We start from the raw sequence: 27459 nt of genomic DNA, 5'->3' as shown, positions 1-27459 counted from the left end.
ACATTATTCCCGTGGCACTAGCAAAAAGATTTAGGGAGAGGTTAGCCGAGATAGGCCCTAGGACCTCTGGTAGTCAAGGTCAGCCTAAACCACCTACGGGTCGAAAGCAGGATCGACTCTACTGCCGCATAACCCCTTCTGAGTTCATTGAATGCTTGAAACAGCTGAATCCTCGACAGAAAAAAGGCTGTTACAGAAATTGGATTTGGGGCGGTCCTTAATTTCGGCATTACGAAAATCCCTCCGTATCTGGCATATTGGGTACTGAGCGCCTTAAATCTTGCACGCTGCCAAATTCAACTTAGAGGCGGTGAATACCTTACGCTTGACGAGGATGATGTACACCTCACATTGGGGTTCCCTCGGGGTCCATTAGTCATATCAAGGCCCGTCGACAAGCAGTCAAACTTCACATTTAATGACCTGGTGGCAGCGAGGTGCAATAAGGGGCGATTTAAGATGAGCCCAAAAGATATTGCACAGCTGATGATGGCCGATGTGGATGGTGGGGATGACTTCAAGAAGCTATTCATGTTCCTACTTGAAAATGCTTTGGTAGAAACTCCTAGTGACGGCCACTGCAAGCCGAAGATTCTACATTTTATCGACAATGTAGCCGAAATCAGAAATCTTAATTGGTGTGGCTACGTGTTGTCGGTCCTTGAGGCAACCTACACAAGCTGGAGTAGCGGACAATCTCCGTTGTTCTCCGGCCCAATACACTTCCTGGTGGTAGGTGTATAATACAAAACAGATGCTATATATTTATCATCCAAAAGCTGCATTATAATGTCTTACATAATGCATTATTTTTAATGTAATTTGCATTATTGATCCATTACCATTTTTTGCATAATATGTCCAGTGCTGCTATGTGGACCGCGTGGTCCACATCCGGCGACGAGTAATACGAACCTGGCCGACGATGAAAGGGTGGACATCCGATTCACTAAAGCAACGTGAGGATGTAGAACGCGACAAGTTTGGTACAGGGAGATTAGAGCCTCGTCTAGACAAGGACAGATTGGGAGCGGTGGAGGAGATGCAAAGGCGAGAAACGCTGGCTGCAGGAGAAGGGTCCTCTACAGGACTCCACAAAGCGAGGCAGATTAGAGAAAAGTTTGTTGGTTCCAGCGCTTTGATGGCCCACGCTATCTACATGTGGGTTGATGATTTCATGAGTATCCCTCTGGAGATACTCGACGATGGGTGCATCCGCGTTGGAAGTCAAATTGGCAGAAAATTGTTGGGGATTCCTGAGGAAGAGGAGGTTGGAGATGATGAAATAACAACCACCTTGACCCAAGCAAGGGAGGACGAGGAGGAGTACAGTCCGGAATGGATTGCTGAGATGGAGAAAATGATGGCAGCATACGACAAAAAAAAGTCCATTACAAAAAGCTTTACACGACCATCTTTTGTTTTAGATGGATTTGAATGCCCCGACCCGTTTGCCACACAGCCAACCCCGGAGGCATGCGTTAGCGCTGGAGGAGTACTACCTCCCAAACCTGATGGCCGAGCAAGTGTTGCACCGGATGTGGATCGGCCGGAATATGAAGATTATCAGGGAGGCGCAGCCATGTCTGATCCATTAAGTGATGTTGCTGGAGTTGGAGTCCCAGCAGATGTGCACACATCAGTTGCAGCAACACACATGGAGGTGGTTGGTGGCGTGAGTATCCCAATTAGTTTGACGCGCACATATTTTTTGTTGTTGTGACTACATTTAATTGATTGTTGAATTGTGCAGAACATTGGTGGAGTAGCAGAGACGGTACACGAGCGAACGGAGATTACGGAAGGTGGAAATGCTAACGTGGGTTCGTCGGGTGAGGAAAGCAGAGGAGTGAGAGAAGGTGGTAACGAGGTGGTGACAACAACAAAACCCAAGAGTGTTAAGGTAATCAAAGATATGTCATGTTCAGATGGGAGAGTGAAGGTTTGAAGTAATTTAAAATCAACTGCATTATATCATGTTTATGTTAACTTGAAAAATCACATATCGGACTGACTTGAAAACATAGGGAAAGGCAGAGAACATAGCAGGCCTGACAAAGGAAATGGCTTTGAAGCGTGGCCATGGGAAACAACCTGCCGTGACAAAGGTTGTTACTAATCTAAACTTGGTATGTCAGTTGTAATGTGCATAACACATTATATTATGTGCATTGTTTATTGTGTGTGATGCATTATATGGCGTATCTTATGCATTATGTTAAATTATCTATTGCTTGTGTTGGTTTGGTTAATCACATATTTGATATGCATGCATTACTTGTTTGATGGAATGTTAAACTGACTATAGTTTTAGCAATTTAATTTGTGTGCATTATTTGGTTGGTTCTATGCATTATTAAGAAGACATGAAGCATTATTTATTGGGACCTTTGCATTATTTGTTGTGTATTGAGCAAATTTGTTATGACTACTGGATAATTTGTTTGGACATATTAACTAAATGTTGTAGTTTATGTATTATATTGAATTGTATTCTAACCTTGCGTTTACAGAGACCTCCCCTGACCAAGAAGAAGGGGATAGTGATTGCCGAGGCTGGGACGGGTGGTATTAGTGCCGACTTGCATTTGAAAACTGCGGCTGGTCTTGTAAAAGGAAAGGAGAAGGTGAACAAGGCTAAGGAGGCTGTCCGATCGGTAACAAAATATTAGATAACATCTTGTATGGATTTTGCCTTATTATTGAATGAATATTGTATGTTTGCAGGAGGCTTCAAACGTTGAAACGGCACGTGTAAGGAAAGCTAGTCCGGCTATGCGGTCTCCTTTCAACGAGCGTGCTGTAAGGCTTACAGCCAAGGCTAACGACAACGACAAGGAGCTATATTTCTGGGTCTTAAGCACAGCGGAGACGCATGAATCTATATGGTGTGTATTATTTGTTTTGCATTTCGTTGTGAAGAGGGTGATTCTCTTTAATGGTTGTTTCTGTATTGCAAGTATTAAGTTCTAAAGTCTACATACAGTGCATATGTGCATTTTTGTATGTAGTTACTGCATTATGAATTTTTCATTGTGCATTATGTAATCATATAGTACTAGGATTTTATTACCAATTCGGTTTGCTATTCTGTGAAGACCGTAATAAACCTACTGGGTAGTACATAGATTCATTAATTGGATGGAATAGTGCATTATGTAGCCAATTGGTAACATTACACTGAAATTGATATGCGGGGATGCAATTGTGTATGAAGACTCTTACAAACAAACAGTGCAGTCCGAGTTCCTTTCGCTGGCACCATTTAAACCTGTCAGCCCGGTCATTGTGGACACTTGGTGCTCATACTTGAACAATATGGAGAAGCTCAAGGCACCAGACACAGCGTCCAGACTCTTCTTTTCCACAAGGCCATGCGTGAGTCAAACTTTTTGTTATCTATTTACCAAATGAATATTACTCTGCAACATTAATACCTGAAGTACCAACACCGATTGTAGGCACAATCATTGGTACACAGCCCTGAAGAGTGGGATGAGGAAAGGCGATTTGCGTCTTTTTGGACCATTCTTTTTGAGGAGGCACTTGCAGCCAGGTACACCAAATGGGAGAAACACGATCTGGTTAGTCTGATTATAAACTTGTATGTATGAGAAGCAATGGTTTAGGACAGCCTACAAGACCATTTATTGTTATCTTCACCGTGTAGTTATTCTTCCCAATTTGGGGGAAGACACATCAATATGTGGTCTGCTTCGATGTGCCAGATGGCAAGATGAACATTATTGACCACACCCTCACAGAGTCGCACGCGTCGTTCGGCGAAAAATATGGGGACACGCCATCTATGTTGGTATGTAATGGGACCACTCTTTTTTTCGCATTTTAAGCATACAAACATATTTTGTTGATGCGGTGCAATTATGTCTTTATGTTTTAGCGGAAATTCATGGCTGACGCAATAGATAAGTGCCACGACTCTAGGCTGGCTGATGTGATCCGAAAATGCACTACACATGTAGTTGCAATGCCATGGCGGAACAACCTGTCCATAACAGAGAATGGTGTGTATGTCATGCGCCACTTGGAAACATATTTTGGAGAGAAGGAGAAAGATTGGGAATGTGGGCTGAGCGCGAAGGGAAGCAAAAGTCTACAAATGTTTCGAATCAAGTTCACAAGGGCGCTACTGACTTGTCCTCACAATGTCCGCGCTGCCGCAAACCAAAAAAAGGCAACGAAGTTCTGAAGAGATAAACATGCACATTTCAATTTCGAACATTGGGTAGATAATTATGGGTTGTAGTGCTTGATGGTTTATGGTTTTTGTTGTAAGACTTAGCACGTTGTACATTTTAACAACCTTGAATACACTGAACAATGTTTTTGCGAAGACGCTTTCTGGTTTTGATCATGTGAACATTCAGTCGAACCGTAACTGCGTTCTTTTTAATCAGACGAATGCAAATACTTTTTGTGTAATTGGTGTACTATGTTATTTGTCTTGTTTGTAATTTTTTTTTGGAATGTAAAGGTGGCCAATTAACTCTCGTAATGCTTAACACATGCCACATAATGCACTAATCCTAGTGCGCAATGCAATGGCAACACTAAATAATAAATTTTAATTATACACCTAATAAATTAAGCCCCGTATGCCGGACGCCTTTATTTTATGTGTATCATATGTGCTTATAAGTATTCGTATTAGATTATGCATTACAAAACTTTGTTTGTTTATATTACACAAATAAAGCAACAATCGTTGTGCGTAATGCTATCGCCTCCACTAAATAATGCATTCGTTTATTGCACACCTACTAATTTATAACGTATATATAGTACGCCTCAATTGTATGTGCATCATATATGCATATAATGTAACTATTCGTGTTCGATTATGCATTACAATAGTTGTTTGTGTATTTTATAAAAATAATGCAACAATCGTGGTGTGTAATGCAATGGCACTTCTAAATAATGCATGCGTAAATTGCACACCTACTAATTTAAAACGTACATTTACAACGGATCAAATGTATATATAGGTTCAGTAAAATTTTGTAATGGTTAATGGAAACCGCCAAATGTATGAGACATTTAACGCTTGTGTTAAAGTAATGCTCATTAATAGTGTTAGGAACAGATGTTTAATCCTCTAAAAACCGCGAAATTATTCCCACAAACCAATTACACCAAGGGATTCTATGACAACCATTCTACTAAAAATAAAGAATTGACCAAAAGAACGACCAATGCAGCATATTTTTATAAGATATGATTCAAGCTGGATTTTTCCCCTTGCGGGCAACTTTCTCCGTCCTCATCTCTTTAAGCACAGGACAGTTCCTGGAGTCGTGATGACCCACCTCATCGCAACCCTTACACCGTCTAGGAGGCCTAGTCGTATCCTTTATAGCCTTCTCTCTCTTTGAAATCAGACAGCTAGCCGAGCTGCTGGCGTAACCTTTCGTCTTCACGACATCGGGAGGATGCACTGCAACAGTTTCAGGCCTTACCATGCCGTAAAACTCTTCAACCATACGCCTCTTCTCAGCGACTGAGGTTACCGAAGTACCAGTTTGAATAGAGTTGCCAAGGTCTTCGACGCCAGCAACAAATGCACGTAAGGCATCGACGTCGGTCTCAAACTGTCTAAGAAAACCATAAAACATCGAAATCGCTTGCTTTGACACAGTTTGCCTATTGTCAGAGGATGAGTAGGTCAGCAAGCGATCCTGAAACTCCCCGTGTACAGCCTTGGCTAAGGGAGTCTTCATCCATCGGCTTTCACAGTATTTATCCGGGATTTTTTTCACCACATTGTTCCGAAACAAGAAAAAAATATGACTACACAAATAACCATGCCGACCAAAAAGCTTGCATTCACACGAGTAAGAATCATCCGTCTTGTCATGACGAACAGAATATGCATTGCGCTTGCTATCGCCAAGATTGTATGTGTCAACAGTTTCTCCTGACATAAAACTCAGCACACGACATCTGTCATTACCTTCCACAATTTCTTCTTGTATTTTCCTGAACATACTGTCGGTAAACAAAGTGGAACCATGTTTCTCGAACGGCAGAGTAGTTGCGAGTATGGGTATGGAAGTGGCATCGTGGTAGTCCAAAGCTGTTCTACTGTTCCGCTGGAATTCAATGGCGTGGTTGAAATTCAGGTAGAATTCGGCTATGTTTGCTCGGGGCTTCAGAAAATTTTTGTAGAAACTGTTCTCTGATTCAGATATGGACGTAGTCCGAATCATGGAACCCATAGGAAAATCCCTAAAGTACGCCGGTATCCAGTACTTCCTATATGCGTACAGTGTGTTGAACCAGTCGATGTCCTCAAGCTGATGATGTTTGACCAATCTATTCCACTCCTCCTCGAATTCGTCCGGCTCTAACAGGTCCGACCACACACAAGCGTTAAACTCCTTTTTGAAATCGTCATCCCGCAATAATCTGTTTGGTACCTTGACTGCCAATTTATGCATTATATGCCACATACACCAACGGTGACGTGTGCCGACTAGGACCTCTTCAATAGCTGATCGCATACCCAAATCTTGATCTGTCACAATCATCCTGGGTGCTACACCCATACAATGTATAAAATGTCTGAACAGCCAAGCAAATGCCCCTGTTTTCTCGCTACACACCAACCCGGCCGCAAATGTCACAGGACTACCATGATTATCCTTTCTAGTGAAAGGCGTGAAGATCATACAGTACCTGCGAACATGACAAAAATCGGTCGGCATAGGCGTAATCGCATCATAATGCAACTTACGTTAGTGCGTAATGCAGTAACATTCAGGAATAATGCACACAGTATAAAAAAGATTAATAGAATATAACTTAAACAACACAGTATGTAGTTGGTACCTATTTGTGTTGTACGTGGAGTCGAAGGACACAATGTCACCAAACATGTGGTAATTTCTCTTCATCACACCATCGCACCAAAACAGAGCAACCAACTGGTCAGATTCGTTAACTTCGTAGTGATAGGTGAAAGCCTCGGACATCTCCTTCTTCCTAGCCATGTCATCCAACACCATTTGTACATCAAATCCTTGTGCATATGCTTTGATGTCCCGTGAGGCATTCCTGATGTCCCCAACAGTGCAACCAGCCAGGTCAAACCCACCGAGAATCTCCTTCAATACCTTAAATGTAAGCGTGGGTCCTATATTCGCCCTTGAACAGTCTAGAATAAATTTGTGATGTACATCATCCAACTTGCGATTACTTGACATGAATCTCTGATGTTCCGTCTCAACCATAGGATGGTTCATTGAACTCCTGAATTATGTATCATGACGAGCAATCTTCCGAGAAAAACCTGAAGGATATACTAGCTGTACAACCACACCGCTTAGATAACTTCCTACGCTTGATTGTGAAACCAGAACGGGCATTCAACTGGTCATCCGCTTCGCCCTTCTTCCTTCCTTCCCTATTGCATACAACTTGATACCAGATGGTGACATCTTCAACCTTCCTCATAGCTTGTTTCCGCGTATCAAAGCCAACTGCGCGGGCATACACGTCGTAGAAAGCGAAAGCAAAATCCAATGATTGGAATTTCTGACCTACTACAGGCTTCACCTCAGGAGGACATTCAGGTACAACAACCACTGTACACAATTGGAAAAAAAGGGGTCAGCATAAAATAACAACTTCGCAATATAATATGCTGACAAGTAATGCACGATTTTGCACGTATTCAGTATGTCAAATTATTCAGTTGGACAAACACGTGAGTTATGCATACGTATAACACACGCTATTAAACACGTCGTTTTTTATTTGAACATACTATACCCTACCCCCTACCATTATTAAACCCTTTGGGGAAAACAAGAAACGTATGCTATAATTAAAAGCTAACAACCGATATTTACGCACTGGGAAACGAGACATAAAATCATACCTATCTTGATTCGTACAACATACACATTGCAAATAAAATATTATGCATTATACATACAGTACAGAGCATTACGTATATACACATTATGCATTACTTGTACGGACTTACGTAATATGGGTATGCATTATACATACAGAATAGAGCATTAAGTATAATCACTTTAAGCATTACTTTTACAAACTTACGTAATATCATTAAAGGTAAAATATTATGCATCATAGATACGGAATAGAGCATTACGTATATTCCGTTTATGCATTACTTTTAAGAGCTTACGTAAAATAGTTGTACGTCAAACACAAAGATTTGTTAAACATTGTTATTAATGGTTACATACTACACCCTAGCCCCTAGGTTTATCAAACCCTTAGGGGAAACAAGCTACGTGCGCCACAAATCGCAAACCCGACAAAATCATTTTACCGGCAACATTGCCGCTCACGAATGATGCATTATATAGGTAACTAAGTTCATTACATTTCGTCAATATGTGCATTACATGCTTCGTTTCAACATAATACTGTACATATGACGCAAGCGAATCCATGGACAAAGTTTTGACAGCAAGCAGTAATGTTATACCATGGCAACACAAAAGACGCTTTAATTGGTGATTAAAAATCAGATAATCAAACTGCTACAACTTGTACTGAAGCATCCGAAGCATAAACAAAGTCAGGCTGATTCGTAATTTACCTTCTTCCATTGATTAAGACCAACCTCTGACTGCCGAGGACTGATTAACGATAGAATTGAGATGTGTGATAATTGAAACCTTGCAAAAAACTAGCGATGCATAATCATATACGCCTGCGCCGTGTCGTCCTTCTTCGAGGGGAGAGAAGTAAAAAAACCGTAATATTTGCCAATGAGAGAATCATGGAATTTCCATAACTAACAAGTAAATCTCTACCAAATCTACCCTTAATCGATTTTCACTTAATTAAATTTAAATGGAATCAGTAATTTTTTCAACCATCCGATTAACGTATTTAAGGGTTGAGATTAAAAAGGAAAAATGAGGAAATATAGGAAAAGGAAATGAATACATCCCTATATATATATATATATATATATTGAGTACTAGAAATAACTGAAAATTATGTGGGTTATAAATAATGGTTATAAGTTTTATTTCAATAATCTAATGAAAAATATGTAATCTTCGGTTATCTTGTAATATGTTATGATTTTATTAATGTTTATTATATTGGTTCGGCATATTTTGGAAACTCGTCAGATTTACTAAAGGTGGAATGATATCATGAATAAAAAATGGTTACGGTAATGATTAATGGATAGTTATAAATTATGTGATAGTAATTGCCTCAGTTGAAATATGCATGGTTGATAATAATATAGAAATAATATGTCATAATTTGGAGTGTTGTTTAAAGATATGGTTATCGGCACCCTATATGGGTTATCGTTAGTAGATTGTCTGTGTATTTATGATTTGAGATCGAGTAATATGTGATAGTACATGCAGGGGCGGAGGGAGGGTGGGGCCAGGGGGGCCCATGGTCCCCCCACTAATTCTTAAAAAACTTAGGGGTATTTTAGTAATTTCACAATAATTATAATTTATAATAAATATAATATTAGAGATAGGTTTCAGCAAAATATATATGAATCGTGCCTCTTAATTTAGCGTATTCATTCTGCCGTTCCAATCCAAGTCTGAATTTAGCGTATTCATTCTGTCGTTCCAAGTCTGAAATCTGGTAAACTAGAACTAGGTATATTCAAAACTCAAATATAATTCAATTAATTTTTCTACATAGGTTGTTTTTTTGTTTGGCTGCAATAATAATTCAAAGGGGGAGAAAGAAGATAGCTTATGTAATTCAAAGGCTACGGACCACGGTGGTTCTGTAGTTGGAATTTTATAACTCCAATTCTTTATTTGATGTGTGTGTTAATAGTTTTGCATACAGAAAATATCAAATATTTTGAACTTAATCAGTGTTGACTATTTTTGTAGGTATATGGATTGTTATTTCAAGAAACTTTCTTCCGTTGATTCTTCATCAGTTGAACCTTCACTTCTTCAACCTCAAGAATTATCGAATGAAGATAAAAGTAAGGTTGATTTAGAGAATCTTCCAAGTGATCCAGGAGAACGACCTGATATAATGAGTTATCCACCAAATTTAATAGAACAAGTTCGCAGAGCTTACTTACTTAAAGGTCCGTGTCAACCACGTAATCATGATTTTTGTCCTACAGTAGATGGAAATCGAAAACGTAAATTTGTCTCACATTGGTTTGATGAATTTAAGGATTGGTTGGAATATAGTGTTACAAAGGAAGCAGCTTTTTGTTTATATTGCTATCTTTTTTCAAGACTCCACGGAAATGGACAAGATGCTTTTGTATCAGGGGGATTTACGGTCTGGCGCAAGAAAGAAAGATTAAGAGATCATGTTGGAAACCATAAAAGTGCTCATAACAGGTGCAGATTAGCATGTGAGGATTTGATGAATCAAGCCCAACACATTGAGGTCTCTTTGGCAAAACAGTCAACACAGTCTAAGCTTGACTACCGCCTGCAATTAAATGCAACGATTATTTCTCTTCGTTATCTTATAATGCAAGGATTGCCTTTCCGCGGTCATGATGAGTCAGAAGAATCATTAAATCAAGGTAATTTTCTTGAGTTCTTGAAAGTTATTTCTTCTTGCAATGAAGAGATAGCTAGTGTTGTGCTAAAAAATGCTCCAGACAATCTCAAACTTACATCACCAGATATTCAGAGAGATATTATAAATGCATTTGTTGTTGAGACAACGAAAGCTATTGTACATGATATGAGAAGTGAATTTTTCTCCATATTAGTTGATGAGTGTCGAGATGTATCTGTCAAAGAGCAAATGGGTGTTGTGGTGCGATATGTGGACAAGAATGGATGTGTTATAGAACGTTTTCTTGGTGTTGTTCATGTTAGTGATACAACTGCAACTCACTTGAGAAAGCTTGATTATTTGTTATCTACTTATAATTTAATTTATGTAATTTTTTTTGAAGTTTAATTTTGGACCCCCCATTATGAAATCTCTGGCTCCACCACTGAGTACATGATAGTATTATTGAGGTTAATAAGGTTATTTTATGATTTGAGATCGAGTAATATGGTTACTTATGGTAAATGTGATAGTACATGATAGTATTATTGAGGTTAATAAGGTTTTTGTTGATGATAGTAAGGTAAATGTGGTAGTGCAAATGGAGTATGATGTTTTGATGTTTTTTTTAAATAAACTCATATATAAGGGAGGAAATTACAAATAAACTCATATACTATAGATGAGGAAATTACAAATAAACTCCTATACTATAAGAAGAAATTACAACTGATGTCAAGAGAGCTCGAACTCGGCACCTCATGCAATAATATCTAAGCTCCTTGCCGCTAGGACAAAGGCTCTGGACCAAATGGAGTATGATGTTGTTGATGTTATTGATGCTAGAAACTACTTTGATGTTGATGAGAATATTTGACATTTATTACATGAAAATAATTGAGGCTCTATGTTGTGTGACATCCAAATCTAACTTAAAGATAATTATGGATCGAATTGTAAATATGAAATGTTTTTGAAATGGTCTTGATTAATATATCTCGTTATCGTATTAGAATTGTGAAATTTTAAAATTTGATCGGTCACTAATATCGTATGGGGTGTTACATTTTGCATTTGGTTATTAATTGGAGAGAAAAAGTTATAAAAAATAGAAATATGTCATCTTAATTGGAAAAACGTAAAAAGAAAGTGTGTCATTTTAATTAGAACGAAAGGAGTAGTAAAAAAACTGATACTATATGATAGAGATTAAAAAAAAGTACATAAATAAAATGAAGCCCTAAAAAGATACATTTCACAAATGAAAAATAATAGCGAAATTAAGCCAAATGCCACAAGCGTACTTATTTTATTAACAAAGCCAATGCCCACGTTGCTGCCGTTAATTTTCGATTGGAGTAAGTAGGCATGCACACGGGTCGGAAACCGGCGGTTCCGGTTCATGAACCGGCGGTTCACGGTTCATCATTCCCATGAACCGGAACCGGCCCGCCAAGGGTCCCGACGATTCCGGTTTCGGTTCAAAAAAACTGCCGGTTTATGGGGCGGTTCAAAACCGCCGGTTTTTAGCCTGAACCGCCGGTTCTGGGCCGGTTCGGCGGTTCGCCAATTTTTATTTATTTTTTGTATTTTTTTATTTGTTTATCTATGAAATGTGCGTAAATAAAATTCAAAAAAACAAGATGAAAGTTGCAATTTTATTGAGATTACAAGTTACAACAATTACAAATCACAAAAACCTTGAGGTCTTGAAGTCTTAAACAAAAATTTAAATACAACGTGACTTCTAGTCAACAACGAAGCTAATTACAAATTACAAAAAAGACTTAGAAGTTCTGAACAATAAATTTATAAGTATATATACTCTTAGTCGGTGAAGGAGATCTTTCTACATAACTAAATTGAGGACACCTTTAGCAATTCAACTTTAAATGTTGAGTTTTGTCTAACAATCAACAATTATAGTAGAATTGTCAAAAGTTTTCCTCATTTAGACTTATAGAGAAATCTATTTCATCGACTAGAGTATATACAAATACAATTATTTAATTGTATTTGCATATTTTTAAAGTAGAAACAAATGGGGAAAAAAAATAAAGGAAAAAGGACTTGAGCTAAACTTAAATTTAAAATCTAAGTTGAGGTGCCTACGTATCCCCAATGCTCATTTGCATTAGGGAATCAAAGCCCACATAGTTCTCTTACCTTACTTACCTATTTGGCTTGGCCGGCGGTTGACGGTTGGCCTACGATTCATCCCCGGTGAATTCTTATTGTGATCCCTCCTGACGATCATCTCAATCATTTTCTTGTTCTCTGACGTCAGCTTTGGCCCAATCATCAAGTAACGTCACGACTTCCATATTTTTCGCGGAGAGCTTACTTCTTGATTCATCCAACACACGCGAGCCAACACTAAAAGCGGACTCGACGGCGACAGTGGAAGCCGGAACAGAAAAAATCTCCTTGGCCATTGACGCAAGTATGTGAAAATCTTTCTCGTGTGTTCCCCACCAATCGAGGACCTCGATTTGGGCGGGAAGAGTATGACCTTCATCACCAAAGGAAAAGAGTGAATCGAAATATAAATCTAACTCACTTACCATACCCGAGGACCTTCCGCCGGTGCTGTAGCTGTATAGGTCGGCTAATTGGGATTGCGCGTTGGGGTCATCATAATCGGCTTGAAATGCGAAGCCAAAGTTATGTTGTTGAGGAGGGGGAGGTCTTCTGACTTGGTAGGTACTGTTATACTTGGTTTCATATTCGGTGTAGAGAGCACGCAAGTTAAACTAGAAGGTTTGTTGGATAATTGACCGGTTCGGGAGGTTAATTTTAATGTATCTGAGAGGTCTACTCTGAATTCGTCACTGGTATCCGATTGCAATGCTTTAAGTGGACCAAGATCAATAGAACTCAAATTGTTATAATAAAAATCTAAAATCTTGGAGGTACCGACTAATTTCCATTTTGGATCCAAGACCTTTGCAATCAAAAACACCGTTGGAATCTCACTGAAATACTTAAGCCATTTCTCAATCATATAATATAAAACACACATCAATTCAGGTGAAGAGTAAGCATTTTTCATTGCAGTTTTAAAACCAAGTGATATATACATGCAATGCTCTAAAACACGAACAACAGTGCAATAATAAACACCCGATAATTCAATAGTTGCATTTTTGAAATATTTGAACAATTTAAATAAAGCCACGCTATGATCCCAACAACTATGCGAAAGATATAAATCATGAACGAGATAGGTTCTAAAAAAATCACACAAAGAATCTTTATGCATCAAAGTAGAATTCAGACAATCATATGTCGAATTCCATCTATGAGACACATCCATGGTAAAATTCGTATATCCTACATTCTTTTGATGGCAATACTTCTTCCAAGCTTTGCAAATAGGTGGTTTTTGATGGATTAATGTAACTGTAGTTCTAATAGGACTAACATGCTTTTACCATAATTCAAGCGCATCTTGTACACATAAATTCAAATTATGACATGTGCATCTTTGATGAAAATACTTACCTCCAATAACTGGAGCACAAGCCGCCATCAAGTCATTAATACTTGCAGTGTTAGCAGTTGCATTATCAAAACCAACAGAAAATATCTTATTGCATAATTGAAATTCATTCAAAATTTGAATAATTAAAGAATCAATTTCGGGTGCAGTGTGTGGTGTCTCAAATTCTCTAAAACCAATTAAACGTTTGTTCAAAGTCCAACTATTGTCCACAAAGTGAACCGCAATGCCCATGTATGAATGCCGGTTAAAACAATCAGTTCATACATCTGAACAAATGTTCACTTTGTGTCCCAAGTTTAGTAAATAACGTGATAATTCAACTTTTTTCTCCAAACATTGTCTAATGGTAGATCGTTGAACGGTCATTTGACCTACTCTTTTGATAGCTACGTTCAAACCACTTTGCATAGTAACCTCAAATTTTTTGTCATCATAAACATCAAAAGGAAAATGCTTCATTGCAGCCCATCTAGTCATAACGTTAGCAAAAAAATTTTGATCATATTTAAAAAGAGGCGTACCTGACGAACCTGAGCCATCGGGTTAGAAGTTTAGTTGGGTTTGGGTAGAGGTAGTGCCACATTCTACCGGATGCTTTGTCACCAAATGACGACGGAGGGTGCCATATCCCCCACCACTCACAAATTTGTAGACTTTATCACAGTAGTTACAATATGCATGAAATGCCGATGTCTCTTCTTGAGAGTGCGGATCATGAGGACTTGGAATCACCACCGGGACCTTCTTGTAGTGTTTAACAAAAATATCAGATTTTAAAGCTTTTGTAGTGTTAGTGGGTGGAGGGGGAGGAGACATGTCCTCATTTCCGTCGGTGCTAGACGGAATACAAGAATGAGATCTATCATCATTGTTGTCCGAGTCCGACGATATAGACACGTCGTACTCGTCATCTTGTTGTTGGGAACTACCACCGCCCCTCTCCCCACCTTGATGCATTTCAGCGAGTAGCATGGTCATCCTATGATCTTCTTCTATCTATAAATATTATATAAGTTGAAGTTTTAATTAGGAACACAAAAAAAGTAAAAAAAAAACTCAATCTTATGAAATTATGAATTGTACAAATAATTTTATTTTTTAGAACTTACTTTCATGCGTTCAGCCGCCACTCGGGAAACCTCTTCCATAACTTCTCGAAGACTAGGTCGCCTTGATTTTGAGGGACGACTACTTTGATCTTGGGCAATTCCTTTGCCCCGATCACCACGTCCCGGTCCACCACGAGAAGAAGACATGACGCAAAATGAAAGTAGTATGGAATATGGAGTATTGAATAAATGGTAAATTACGAATGCAATAATAAATATAGTAGTAAGTAGTAACTAGTAAACAACTTGAGCAATTAGAGAGAATTATGAGAGAAAAGAGAAATTGAGATTGAGAGAAGGAAATCCTTGTTAACACAAGAATGGGGAAAGTATAAATGATGGGGGAAGTAAGGTATTTATAGGAGTAAAATTGGAAGAAATAAAAAAAATATTCAAATTTCAAATTCGGTCGGATTACCGCCTAAACCAGCGGTTCAGTCACTGTTTCTGACGGAAACCGGTGGTTTCCGGCTGAAAACCGACGTTTTCTAACCGGTTTGCAGGCCTATACACTACCACCTACGCTCTGCCACCTGAATAAGCACCGGAACTGTCGGAAACCGGCGGTTTTCGTCAGAACGAAAACCGCCGGTTTTTCTGCACACCTCGCCTGCAACCCTACGCTCTAGACGGAATCTGCCCGTTGGGACCGTTGAACCGTCGGTTACGGTTCGTCATTTTCCAGAACCTGAACCGGCCCGCTTGAACCGCCGGTGCCGGTGCCGGTTCCGGTTCATGAACCGGCGGTTCCGAACCGCCGGGCCGATTCGGTTTGTGCATGTCTAGGAGTAAGTCTTTATTTCAATTTTATAATTTCATAGCACACAAGCATTTCACCCAATTTTAGCACTTCACTTAAACTTTGAGCGTCATTTCATTGAGTTTGTCTTCCACTTATCATTGTAAATTTATAAGTGATGAACAACCATTAAAACTTTTTTTTGTGATTTTAAGAAAAAAACAGTGAGAGTGATTACTGACTATCAACCACAGTTCTAGCAAAAAAGAATAAAATGTGAAACATTAGCCAATTTATTCAATTGATAAACAGTATGTTATATTGCCAAATTATCCAATGTGTGTAATGTAATTAAATTAACATTTGCAGAGCCAATTTTATTGTTTCACTCAAAGTAAGGTGGCAGGTGATATTAATGTTGCAATTGCTTTCATTTTTCAGACTGATATTATTAGAAACTATAATGGCGTCATCAGATGAGGAGAGTCCTTTGTATTGCGGTCCTAAAGACCCAAGCAAGTTATACTTGCAACCGCATCACATCTCGATAGGGATATTTTTTGGGAAAGAGGCTGCAATATCCAATGTCGCAAATTGGATAATAATATTGTTCAAGCTCCAATGCATGAGCGAGTATTGGGGCATATAGAACGGAAGGGATTTGGTGGCTTGTACAATTGTGACAAGCCCAAGTTGCTGGACTTTTCACTCATTAGCGCATTGATTGAGAGGTGGCGTCCTAAGACACATACCATTCACCTTCCAGTTGGTGAAGCTACGGTGACGCTTCAAGATATTGAAGTGTTATGAGGTTTAAGGGTCGATGGTGATCCTGTAATCCTTTCACAATTGACTTACACAAATAGCTATTGGGGTGGATACGTGTACGTTGTTGTTGGGTATTGTACCTAGTGATTATGAATTAAAGTTTGGCGGATTTAATGCTACTACACTGAAGAATGTCATACGCCACCGTCTTGACGATGATCTAGCCTCACATTTTTACATGCAGTATGCACGTATATGCGTTTTACTTTTACTAGGATGTTTAATTATGTCAGACACTTCGAGGACAAAAGTTCATTTTTACTACTCTCTTCGTCCCATAATAGATGACATACTTGAGAAATGACACGAGATTTTAGGAGATGTTGTTTTGTGTGTTAGATGGAGAGAGAAAATAATATATTTATATTAATATGAGAGAGAGTTTTTCCCAAAAATAGAAATGTGTCATCTTTTGTGAGACAAACTAAAAAGGAAAGTGTGACATCTATTATGGGATGGAGTTAGTACATTTTATTACTAGTTAGCGATGATCAATCTTCAGGACTTAGTTGGGGTGCAGCAACGCTTGCCACATTATACCACTATTTGTGTGAAGCTTCATGTGACCAGAGGAAGGAAATCGGTGGCCCACTGGCCCTTCTACAGATGTGGGCATGGGAGAGAATACGTAATATTTGACTGAGATTGTTGACGGGGAATAGTACAATGGTACGACACCATGTGCATTAATGTAAGTTAAACATTTATTCTTACTAATTAACTTACGTATACCATTGTGTTTTAATTTTTTTGGTATCGTGTTGGATTTGTTTGTTGGACTGGACGACTGAATGTGGGAAGAGCCCCACAATTTTCCAGGCAATATTTAGAGAACAGTTGGCTCATTTGCATGAAAATCAGGTACAACTTTGTAATGATTTTGTTTAATATACTTTTGGTGAATATTGTTGTTTTACTAACCAGGTATCCATGAGACTGCCTCTACACATATGCATAACTCTTGATTCCCAGGCACAAAAGGTTGAATTGGTATTGACTGAATTCTATTATGTTTATTTTAGTTAATTGGTTATTGACTGAATAAAACAATTAGATCTCATTTTGCAAATATTTTTCCCACTTTGCTACGAACATCATTGGATTGGAAATGAATTCAATTTTATTGCTAAGACAACAACTTTATTGGATTCACTTCCAAACTCCTCTAGAATACAGATGTTGAAAAATTTGTTCCTAAAACTGGTACACTATCCCTTTAAACAATTGATATTTGTAAATATGGATATATGGTGTATTTATATTTGATGATATTTTTGTTGAGTCACTTTACAGAGAGATTTGCTGAAAGTATTACACTCTAAGCCTAATGATGTAATGGCCATAGTTCCGGAACAAGATAATGGGTATGTTTCATTCCATAGTTTTCGGATAATAAACTCTTCTCAAATATTTAAACTATAAAATTTGTGTTATAGGTATGATTGTGGAATCTTTTTACTCCAGTTCATGGAACAATTAAGACATGCCAAAGGAGATCCTCATCAAGGTAAGAATTATTTATTAGAGGGAAGGTCAATATTGGTACTAAACATATGACCAAAATACGAATTTAATAAAAAAAAACATCAACTTTTTTAAAAAACAGATCCATAACAAATGAAAACGTCGACGAAATAGTCCTTTTTTCCGATTTCGTAAAAAAACTAACGGTCAACGCTAATTGCACAGTGGCATGACCGTTAGTTTTTTGACGGAACCGTAAAAAATGACCACTCTGACAAAGATTTCATTTGTTATGGATCTGTTTTCAAAAAGTGAATGTTTTGGACCAAATTCGTATTTTGGTCATATGTTTAAGACCAAAATTGACCTTTACATAATTGAAATAATATCATATTGAAATAGTTAAAATGTGAAAAGACGAAATTGCCCAAATGCTCAAAAGGGCATTTTCGGATAAAAAAATAGGCAAAATGACCAATTTCGAAATAAAATCCTTAGTTCAGGGACCACAAGTGATATTTTTCAAGTTCAGAGACTATGTACGAGATAAACCCACAGTACATGGACCATTTTTGTAGTTCACTCTTATTTTATTAAAATAATATGTATCAAATTATCATTAAAAAATTAAAATTTGGTAATCATTGTGTTTTATTTTTAAATCATAGGAGTAATACGATTACCTTACTAAATTTTATGATTTAAATTATTATTATTATTATTTGTAAGTGAGTAATAAATATCATGCACATATTCTAACTAGTACATTACTCCTATTTTTTTACCTCGATATTTATTTTGATAAATTGCATTATCAAATACTGTTACCTTTAAAAATTTGCCGTCATAAACCATAAATTTGGATGCTAAATCCTACATTAAACTAAACTACTATCAATATCTCTAAGTCCATGTTACTACCATTCTTCATTATCCATTTTCAGCAGATCGAAACAGTTCTGCCAGTCAGAGTTCCATCCGATCCTCGACGACGGCTGCCTACGTTGTCATTCTCCACCACATAAGGTGCCATCTTCCTCTCGATTTTTCAATTCCGTTTTTCTGGAGTATTTTGTATTTAGGAATTTGTGTCAAAATTAGGGATAACGACGCAAATTTTGCCACACAGCTGAAATACAGTAGGAGTGGCTCTCTTTCCACACACTAATCGAAAATCGAGCTACATTTGAACAAATTACATATCATACTAATTAGTTGAAGAAAAATTTCGATAGCGTTTTCCGCTTCTAAGTTTGGGAATTTTTTAGGGTTTCTTCGTTTTAGGCAATGGGGTCAAATGAAGAGCGTAGTGTGACGATCGAAGAGAACGAGATGGAATTGAAGCAAATCGAACCAGCTAGAAGCCGATTTCCTTGCTGCGTTGTGTGGACGCCGCTCCCTCTTCTATCGTGGTTCTTCCCTTGCATTGGTCACATCGGGATATGCAGGGAGGATGGAGTCATCTTGGACTTTGCAGGGCCTAATTTTGTCTGTGTTGATAATTTTGCCTTTGGTGCACCAACGCGCTACCTGCAGCTGAGCAAAGAGCAGGTGGAGTTGGAGTTGATTCATATGAATTTTGATGGTTGATATAAAATCAGCCCTAATCTAACTGAATTTGTTGATTTTCTTCATCCAACTAGTCTCTTTAATGCATCTACGATACAATGTGCTATTGATTTAAGTGGTACAAATCATATATCATGCGATGCTGCACTGTGCGCTTATGATTAGGATAGGTGAATAATAGCTCTATGGTCAAATGTGAATCGATTTTGTTGGATTTATGTGCTCTTCAATGATATACTGCAGTGATGATCTATGCATTTATGTGCTATTTATTTTGCTGATCTTATGCGGTCTCAAACTATTTCTGCAGGGCTGCAAAGAATAAGTGAAATAGCCCGTGTTCTATCCATTTTGCTGGATAATGTGGTCTTCGTTGATTTTATGGAGTCCCAAATTATGTCTTACGCTGCATTTACAGTGAAATAGCTTGTGTTGGTGCGATGTGCTTTTTGTTGATCTTTTGATGATAATTCTGCAGTGCTGCACGTTTCTCGACTCTCCTGCACAAGACCCTGAGGGGGAAACATTACAAGGTGGCAATGGAAGGGAGGTCGCAACGTGGGATGACACGTTGCGCAAGAGCACAGTAGAGTACCAGCACCAGGCCTACAACATCTTCACGTGCAACTGCCATTCCTTTGTGGCCAACTGTTTGAACAGGTTGAAGTTTCAGGCTGGCAATTGGAATGTGGTAAGTCTGGCCGTATTGATTTTCATGAAGGGGCGGTTCGTTAGTAGGTTAGCTATTCTTCAAACGTATCTACCATTTGTTGCTGTACTAGGCCTTGGTCTCGTCTTTGGAGGTGGGGCCTTCCTCACCTATTTGTTCATTTTCATATGTGTTCTTGTTGGGTGGTTTCTTCTTGGCACGTACTGTTGCAAAAACCTGATCCATGTGTAGTGTTGCGCTAATGTTGTTCGCTGATAATAGTTGAGCGAGTGTTCACTAGATGTTGATACACTTGAGGTTTTGTACCTAGTGTTGAATTCTTTTCTGTACTTGGCGGTCTTGTGTGCACTTGCATATCTAGAAATGGCGTGAACGTGATTTGCCGCAGTAGGCGAGGCGAGTCGAGACGAGACGATATCGCGTTTACGAAACAAAAACAGGGACATTATACATTTCGCAACACGATAGTCAGTAAGCAAGTCGAGTCGATCTCTTGCTTCCAAAGCAATGACAACAGAAATTTCACAACACGATACGATAGTCATAAACAAATCGAGTCGATTTTGTGTTTGCAAAATAAAAACAATACACTATTTGTTTTTTCTAAATTAGAGGATTCGGGTCATGAAAATTGAAAACGTGGAAAAGCACCATAAAAAATTTGAAATTTGGAAATTTTGGGATTAAATCGTTACTGATGAAACTAATGCACTCACTTTTCCTTCTACTAAATCAACTGACTATACAATTAAATGGAGTTATATCTAGAGAAATAGAAAATGAAATGAAAAAATAATGTAAAACGTAAACGGGATTGAAATTAAATTTTAATTAAAGGTAGTTTTAATTATTAGGAGTAGCACATAATAAAATGACTTGCCAAATATATTGTGCAGAAAAATGGATATCAGACATTGGATACCTGATATCCAAACCTGAAAAATCGGGTAATTAGATACAACATATCCGATTTTCCACGTTTCGGGTTTTGGATCGGGTATTCAGTTTTTGGATTTCCCTATTTTTTTAATTTTATAAATTAGTTTATTTCAATTTAAAAAATTTAAATTACTACTAGTAATTTACTATTGACAATTGAGTCAAACCCAAATTCACTGTCGCGGAATTCCCAAAAACACCTACTGTCACGTCATACGGACTTCCCACTGCACTGCCACGTCATAAGGAATTCCCACTGCATAGTGGCGGATATCCCCAAGGACATCCTGAAGGACTTCCCACAAATTAAAAAAAATACACAAATTCACAAATTAAACAATTTCTGGAAGTAAGAAATTTACGGAATTAAATAGTCGACACGAATACGGAGAAAATGCAACCACTTTATTTAAAAAAAACATACTTCATTATAAAAAAAATATATAATTACTAAAAAAAATACATAATTACTAAAAAAAATTACATTATTAAAATAAAAACCGGCTTCTCACTCCTCGGATTCCCCGTCGCCGCCCCCCTCGCCGTCACCATCCGACATGTCTTTGAACCCCAAATCGCGCCGCATACTATTGATGAGGGGTTTAAGCGACCGCTTGTAATGGGGGTCGGTCGATTGGCATCATTCAACCATTGCACGTAACAAGGTTTCATGTGCCGCGACGAAGGGCGAATGAGGGATTCTCGGGTCGTTTTGGGCGGGTGCTGCCGATTGGGCCTCGGCGGATCCGCTGGTGCTTCCCCTCGCCATCCGCACCGCAGACTTTTGCCCAACCGGGCAACGGCGGTGAGCAGACGGTGTGGGTGTCAGGAACTCTACCTCGGGGGTGAGTTCCGCGGAACCGGCACTGCTACTGTACTCTCCGGAGTCGCTGATCTTCGTCCGCTTCGGCCAGCCAGATTCAACACCCGCAGTGAACTTGGCCGAAGACTACACCACAAGATACACCGCCCAATATTTGAATTCCCCGAAGCCCAACTGAGTGTCGGGGAACTGCTGATGAGACATGAGCTTCACATCCTCGGCAGACATGCTGCTGGTTGCCGAGCGGAGGTTGTTTGTGTAAATGCCGGCAAATCGGCTAAGCTGCCTCTTCAGCCGATCCCACTGTTTCCGGCATTGCTCTCCATTGTGAGGCTTTCCCCTGGCGGTTTGAACTGGAGGTAGCTTTGGCTAATGCGCCACCACATCCGGTCGATGTGCTAGTTCGCCCCGACGTAAGGATCCTCCACTACACTGATCCACGCCTCGCTAGTGTGACGCACTCGTCCATGATCCAGACGGTCCTCCTGTTCCCGCTGGATCCTTCCCCTACCTCAGCGGCCCCTCCTCACCACCGTACATCGGGACGGCCCGTCCCCTGCCCCTCCTTCGCCCTGTCCTCCCCCTCCTCACTGTCGTCGGTGGTGCGTCGGTGGGAGAATCCCGGATCGGAGAAAGCCCCAACTCCTCGAGCGAGAACGTGTCAGTGCGAGTGAACTGAGTCTCGAGAGGAGAACTTGTCGGGTTGTCCGTCGACAGTAAATCCATATAGGGCCGATAGACGTTGTCCACCGGCGATTGGGGGACCCCCTGCCTACTCCCCCCGCAGCGATATGCAATCCCTGCATCATCCCGGGCATCATCATCCCCCGCATTTGGGGCATCATTCCAGGCATCATCCCCGGCATTCCGTCACTCGCCCCGGGCATCTGTGGCATCATCCCATACCACTGCGGGTACATGTTGTAGTACCCGGGCATCATTCCCGATGGCATTTGAGATTGGGGCATCATCCCCGGCATTCCGACACTCCCGCTGATGGGAAAATAAGGCACTGGTGACTCGCTAGTGGCGGGGGAATCGATATCGTGGTGCTCCATTATTCTTCGAAAGAAAGGTATTTTTAGAGAGAGAGATACTCGTTAATACAAGTGGTGCATTAAATGAAGTTCAACGGGACGTATTTATAGAAATTAAAAAAATGCCATAAACGAGAATTCCGCGCGGACGTCCGTGGGAGTCAACGCAATGGCAACGTCCGCGCGACGTCGCGGCGGAATTCTGCGTAAACGCCGCGGAACTGCGGTGTCCTCGGCAGAATTCCGTATCCGTGCCTACCATGCATAATGGCGGACGTCCGCCGCAGAATTCCGGCACGCCGATCAGAATTCCATCAGGACGGGCGCAATTGCTGATGCTCTTAGTAAAATTAGAGCATCCACTATAGGAGAGAATATGGCGGACGAAAATTTGGGGCGAGGGTGGGGCGGTCTATAGTGCATCGGACATCCGCCCTGGGGCGGACAAGGAAAATGGGGCGAGGGTGGGGCGGTAGAGGCATCGCCTCCTACGGGGCGATCGCGGGGCGATGGTGCTGGCGGCGGGGCGATCCGGGGCGATGGGTGGGGCGGTCTATAGTGGGGCGACGGGCTATGGACGTCCGCCCCCTTTGATTTTTTTATTTTTTTAAAATTTGTTCGAAAATTACATCTATAAATACCACTCCTCCACTTCTTATTATTTTCACACCAAACATTCCACCTCTTCACACACATATTTTCTCTCAGTAGAATTTGTAGTTTGAAATGGACGATTTATGGAAGGACGCGTGGAATTATCTGATCCAAGAGGTGGAGTACGAGGCCGCGGAGGAGGAAGCGGCGCGAGCGGCGGAACGCAATGCGGAAGTGGCGGAGGGTGCGATCCCTCGTGCGATTAGTCGCCGGCGGACCATCCCACGAGACCATACCCGGCGTGAACACTATTATGATGTTTAGTAGATTAATATTTCGTTGTATACTTTTACCCCCACTTTAATACAACGAAAATATGGTTATTAATTTTAATTTCTTCACTTATACCCGTTTTTTTATAATTACGTATAGTCCGATAAATTTAATTACTTATTATAATTGAATTAAAATTAAAATTAAAATTGGTTATTAAAATTTCGGGGCTATTGGAAGTGTCCGCCTATAGTGGGGTAGTGGAGAAAAAAATTGGAGTTATGGACAAAAAAGTGGGGCTGTGGAGAAAAAAAGGGGCGAGGCTATTGAAAGTGTCCACCTACAGTGGATGCTCTTAGGATATCCCACACGGCCAAACCCAATTGGCCAATTCCCAATTCAAAATTCTCAGTAGAAGAATAAAGGAGGCGTCGCTCCCTCTCCGCCTCCGATCTCCCTCTCGCCCCTCCCTCCGCCGCCGTCCACTGTAGAAATTCTAACTGCTGCTTCTCATCGAACTGAATCCCTGATCAACCTCTCTATTATTTCCCTGAATTGGTTCCCAAGTCCATTTCGGATTTTGCAGTAAGCTAAATCGGAGATGGAGGAGGCTCCGATTATTACGAAAGGTCGATACACATACGTACACGATGTCAAAATTGGCTCACCCGAAGCAATTGACGTTCACCACATCTCCATCGCGAGAAGCGCTGCAGATTTTCTCTCTCTATGCTCGTATGCTCTTCGGTTAGCGGCTGCTTGCTTTCCGATGTTAGCGCTTATGCAGGTATTTTATTATTATTATTTTTTAATGCATTTTGCAAATATTACTAGTGTTAGTTATCTAGGGATGGTGAGACTCCCGATTTGGCTGTAATTTTGATGATTTGAGCTTCTTGTGGGTTAAGTAATTGCCGATCTTCAAATTGTTGTGCAATAGTCAGCAACCTAAAATGTAAACATGCTGCTTTTGTTTTATCTCATAGGAGTATGTCAGGTTTATTTTTCTCTCTAAAGCTTGATTGCCGTGATTTTGGTAGACCTGCGATGTAGTAGGTGTGATCGAAATGGTTGCCGTACTTGGTAAGATAGCAAATGGGGAGGAATTATATTTTAGGCGTTGTATTGCATCTGCTAAAATTTTGAGATTCACAAACATGTTTTACTCCAGAGAAAGAAAATGTGGAATCACTTAACTGTGTATTTTCACTGTAAATGATACTGGGGGGCAAGTTTTTTGATCAATGAATTTTATTTGTTCTATATCTTATGTAGAAAACAATGAGTGTCTACGATCTATTGATGCTGGACAAACCAGTTGCTATTGTTTTTTGGAGTTTTGTTGTGGCTGGGTTGCTCATAAGGCAAATTCTAAGAAAGCAAGTTGAGAAAGGTAAGGAGCTCAGAAACAACAGATTTTGTATTACAAAAATTTGGTATATTTCTTTGTCTTACTGTTTCTCCCTTGAAAGGTTGATTGTTTGGTGCTTTTTTGTCCCTGTAATTCAGAACCTATGTGTTGGTTGGAGCATCGTTGTTGCATCTGTTTTATTTTTTTTCTACTTAAATGTGTGTATTTCTGTTGTCAGATTTATGCATGATCCAATCCTACATTTGTATTTAGTCACATCATAAGTTTCCAATGATCAAAACTGTTAATGTTTGTCTAAAATTTGATCAGTTTTACCAGTTCTGTGGAATATATGGAACATGCTTACAAAGGAAAGAGTTAAAAGAAATTCAAGTAGATAGTTTTTATGGAATTGGGATAGACATCAAGTTTCATTCTTTATATCTCATAATTTCGGTTGTTTGTGTGCAACAGAATCTGTTATCATTTTGCCAGCTTTTGGGGTTCAGCTTGAGACAGTTTACAGAAGGTATTCTTTTTTGAAGATATCTTACTTTTCAATATCAGACCCCCCCCCCCTCCCCCAATCATGAGGTAATCTTGGTTCATGTTTGCTCTGTCATGTTGACAATTTAATTTGTCCAAACCAGTGGGAAAACGGTACACCAGTTTGTTCCAATTGACAAGATCTTGAAATCCGTCTTGAATGAATGTGTGACCCCAGTAACCTGCTATTGGAGTCTTTCTCTGATTATACGTGGAGAGGATGAATTGTTGCTAGCATTCAAGGTAGAGAATTTTCTATTCCCTGGACTGTTTAATCTCTGAACTCAGAATTAAATAGTTTTTTGCTTCTTATCCATGAATGATTCTGATACTTCCAGATAAGTAACTTTGTGTTTCACCTTTTTCTTTGCTTCATTTGATTTCAAATCTAGGGATTATATCCTCCAATCACAATGTTAGTTCCCATTTGGACGGCTCTGTGTGCAGCCATTGATGACAAAAAAGGGGCTGACATGTCTTCAGATTGTGATAACTGATAACCGATGATGCAAGGAGTTGGAATACACTATTTTCTGGTTTAAAGGTATTTTTCTGCTTTCGTTTTTATCCTTAACTGTCCCCCGTGAACATTTTGAGAAGGATGAACTTATGAACATGACAACGGTCTGGGCTTGCTCGTACTTCCTATGATTTGTGAAGAGCTTGGAGCATATGGTTCCCGGATTCCAGATGCAGGCACTTCAATGTTACTTGAAGTTTTCTGAAGGTGAGAATATTTTTTCGATGTGCCTATAATATCTTAATCAGTAAATATATTTATAATTAGCCTTTAATTTACTTACCTCATGATTATTCCTCAAGCATAATGGTTTAGAAAGAAACTTTAGGGGCTTCAAGTCTCCAGTTTTTCACCTCTTGTGGATTTGGAATCATTACTTTAAACGACACGTCATAAGTCGAAGATTTAGCTGAAAGGCAAAGGGGTTCTTTGAATATTTTGTGGACATAAACTAGATGGTATTTAATTGCATTCAATTCAGTGGCATAATGTTATTCTCGTTTGCTTTGGACTAAAAATTAAAAGAGAATGATGGTTGATTGCCCCTCTCATGAGTCATGAGCAATTGACTTGCTGCAACTTCTTATATTTGACTTGCTTTACAGGATTGAAATAAATTATCTATAGGTTGAGAAAAAAAATCAACCTGTTGATCCTTGCTTTTCAAATTCAAAGGCATCCAGTTGAAATCAACACATTTGAACTGCAACTGTGTCATGATGGAACTTGTTTTTCTTGCCTCTTGCCATCAGTTGTAGCTGCTCCTAGATGATCAGCTTTTGCTCTATGCTGGTTACAACTTACAACTATGTGTAGGAAAAAACTTGAAGAAAATTAGCTTGTTACTGTTGTTTTCTGTAAATTATTGGAATTAAAGTAGTAGGGAAATTTGGAAGATTAAACAATTTGAAGTTGAGTTTTTGGGTATTTGTTAAGTAAAAAATAAGTTAATTTTTTTTGTGATC

General features: G+C 39.3%; 3 protein-coding genes across 4 annotated transcripts; 2 read left to right on the top strand and 1 right to left on the bottom strand.

Moving 5' to 3' along the window:
• Positions 1-5243: 5243 nt before the first annotated feature.
• LOC121766789 (protein FAR1-RELATED SEQUENCE 5-like) lies at positions 5244-14059 on the bottom strand. Its single transcript, XM_042163034.1, has 4 exons — positions 14032-14059; positions 7343-7607; positions 6853-7272; positions 5244-6699 (listed from the first exon to the last, which is right to left on the bottom strand). Exons 1-4 carry the CDS (start codon positions 14057-14059, stop codon positions 5244-5246), a joined length of 2169 nt encoding a protein of 722 aa, XP_042018968.1.
• Positions 14060-19043: 4984 nt separating this feature from the next.
• LOC121767270 (protein RTE1-HOMOLOG) lies at positions 19044-20740 on the top strand. The gene is made up of 3 exons (XM_042163507.1): positions 19044-19198; positions 19441-19723; positions 20220-20740. Exons 2-3 carry the CDS (start codon positions 19460-19462, stop codon positions 20640-20642), a joined length of 687 nt encoding a protein of 228 aa, XP_042019441.1. The 5' UTR covers positions 19044-19198; positions 19441-19459; the 3' UTR covers positions 20643-20740.
• A 3714-nt stretch (positions 20741-24454) lies between these two features.
• Positions 24455-27459, top strand: LOC121766301. Of its 2 annotated transcripts, XM_042162548.1 has the most exons (7): positions 24455-24864; positions 25353-25470; positions 25903-25957; positions 26079-26217; positions 26367-26518; positions 26635-26701; positions 27100-27459. In XM_042162548.1, exons 1-5 carry the CDS (start codon positions 24679-24681, stop codon positions 26469-26471), a joined length of 603 nt encoding a protein of 200 aa, XP_042018482.1. In that variant the 5' UTR covers positions 24455-24678; the 3' UTR covers positions 26472-26518; positions 26635-26701; positions 27100-27459. The 2 variants fall into 2 exon arrangements, with proteins under 2 accessions (XP_042018482.1, XP_042018481.1); XM_042162547.1 differs by having other exon boundaries at positions 26367-26701.

Source organism: Salvia splendens, chromosome 15 (assembly GCF_004379255.2).
Source record: "Salvia splendens isolate huo1 chromosome 15, SspV2, whole genome shotgun sequence".
NCBI lineage: Eukaryota > Viridiplantae > Streptophyta > Magnoliopsida > Lamiales > Lamiaceae > Salvia > Salvia splendens.
Note: the sequence above shows the minus strand (reverse complement) of the source record. Positions and strands in the feature narration are given on the sequence as shown.

What these genes read in the sequence shown, in the direction of transcription:
- LOC121766789 (XM_042163034.1), bottom strand. Translation starts at nt 14,059, where the DNA reads ATGGCGGCTTGTGCTCCAGTTATTGGAG. An exon ending in CGTAGGAAGTTATCTAAGCG is followed by an intron (nt 7,273 to 7,342) that starts GTGTGGTTGTAC and finishes TACATAATTCAG; the next exon opens with GAGTTCAATGAACCATCCTA. An exon ending in TCCACGTACAACACAAATAG is followed by an intron (nt 6,700 to 6,852) that starts GTACCAACTACA and finishes TCATGTTCGCAG; the next exon opens with GTACTGTATGATCTTCACGC.
- LOC121767270 (XM_042163507.1), top strand. Translation starts at nt 19,460, where the DNA reads ATGGGGTCAAATGAAGAGCGTAGTGTGACGATCGAAGAGAACGAGATG. An exon ending in TGCAGCTGAGCAAAGAGCAG is followed by an intron (nt 19,724 to 20,219) that starts GTGGAGTTGGAG and finishes ATAATTCTGCAG; the next exon opens with TGCTGCACGTTTCTCGACTC.
- LOC121766301 (XM_042162548.1), top strand. Translation starts at nt 24,679, where the DNA reads ATGGAGGAGGCTCCGATTATTACGAAAGGTCGATACACATACGTACAC. An exon ending in AAGAAAGCAAGTTGAGAAAG is followed by an intron (nt 25,471 to 25,902) that starts GTAAGGAGCTCA and finishes TGTGTGCAACAG; the next exon opens with AATCTGTTATCATTTTGCCA. An exon ending in AATTGTTGCTAGCATTCAAG is followed by an intron (nt 26,218 to 26,366) that starts GTAGAGAATTTT and finishes TTTCAAATCTAG; the next exon opens with GGATTATATCCTCCAATCAC.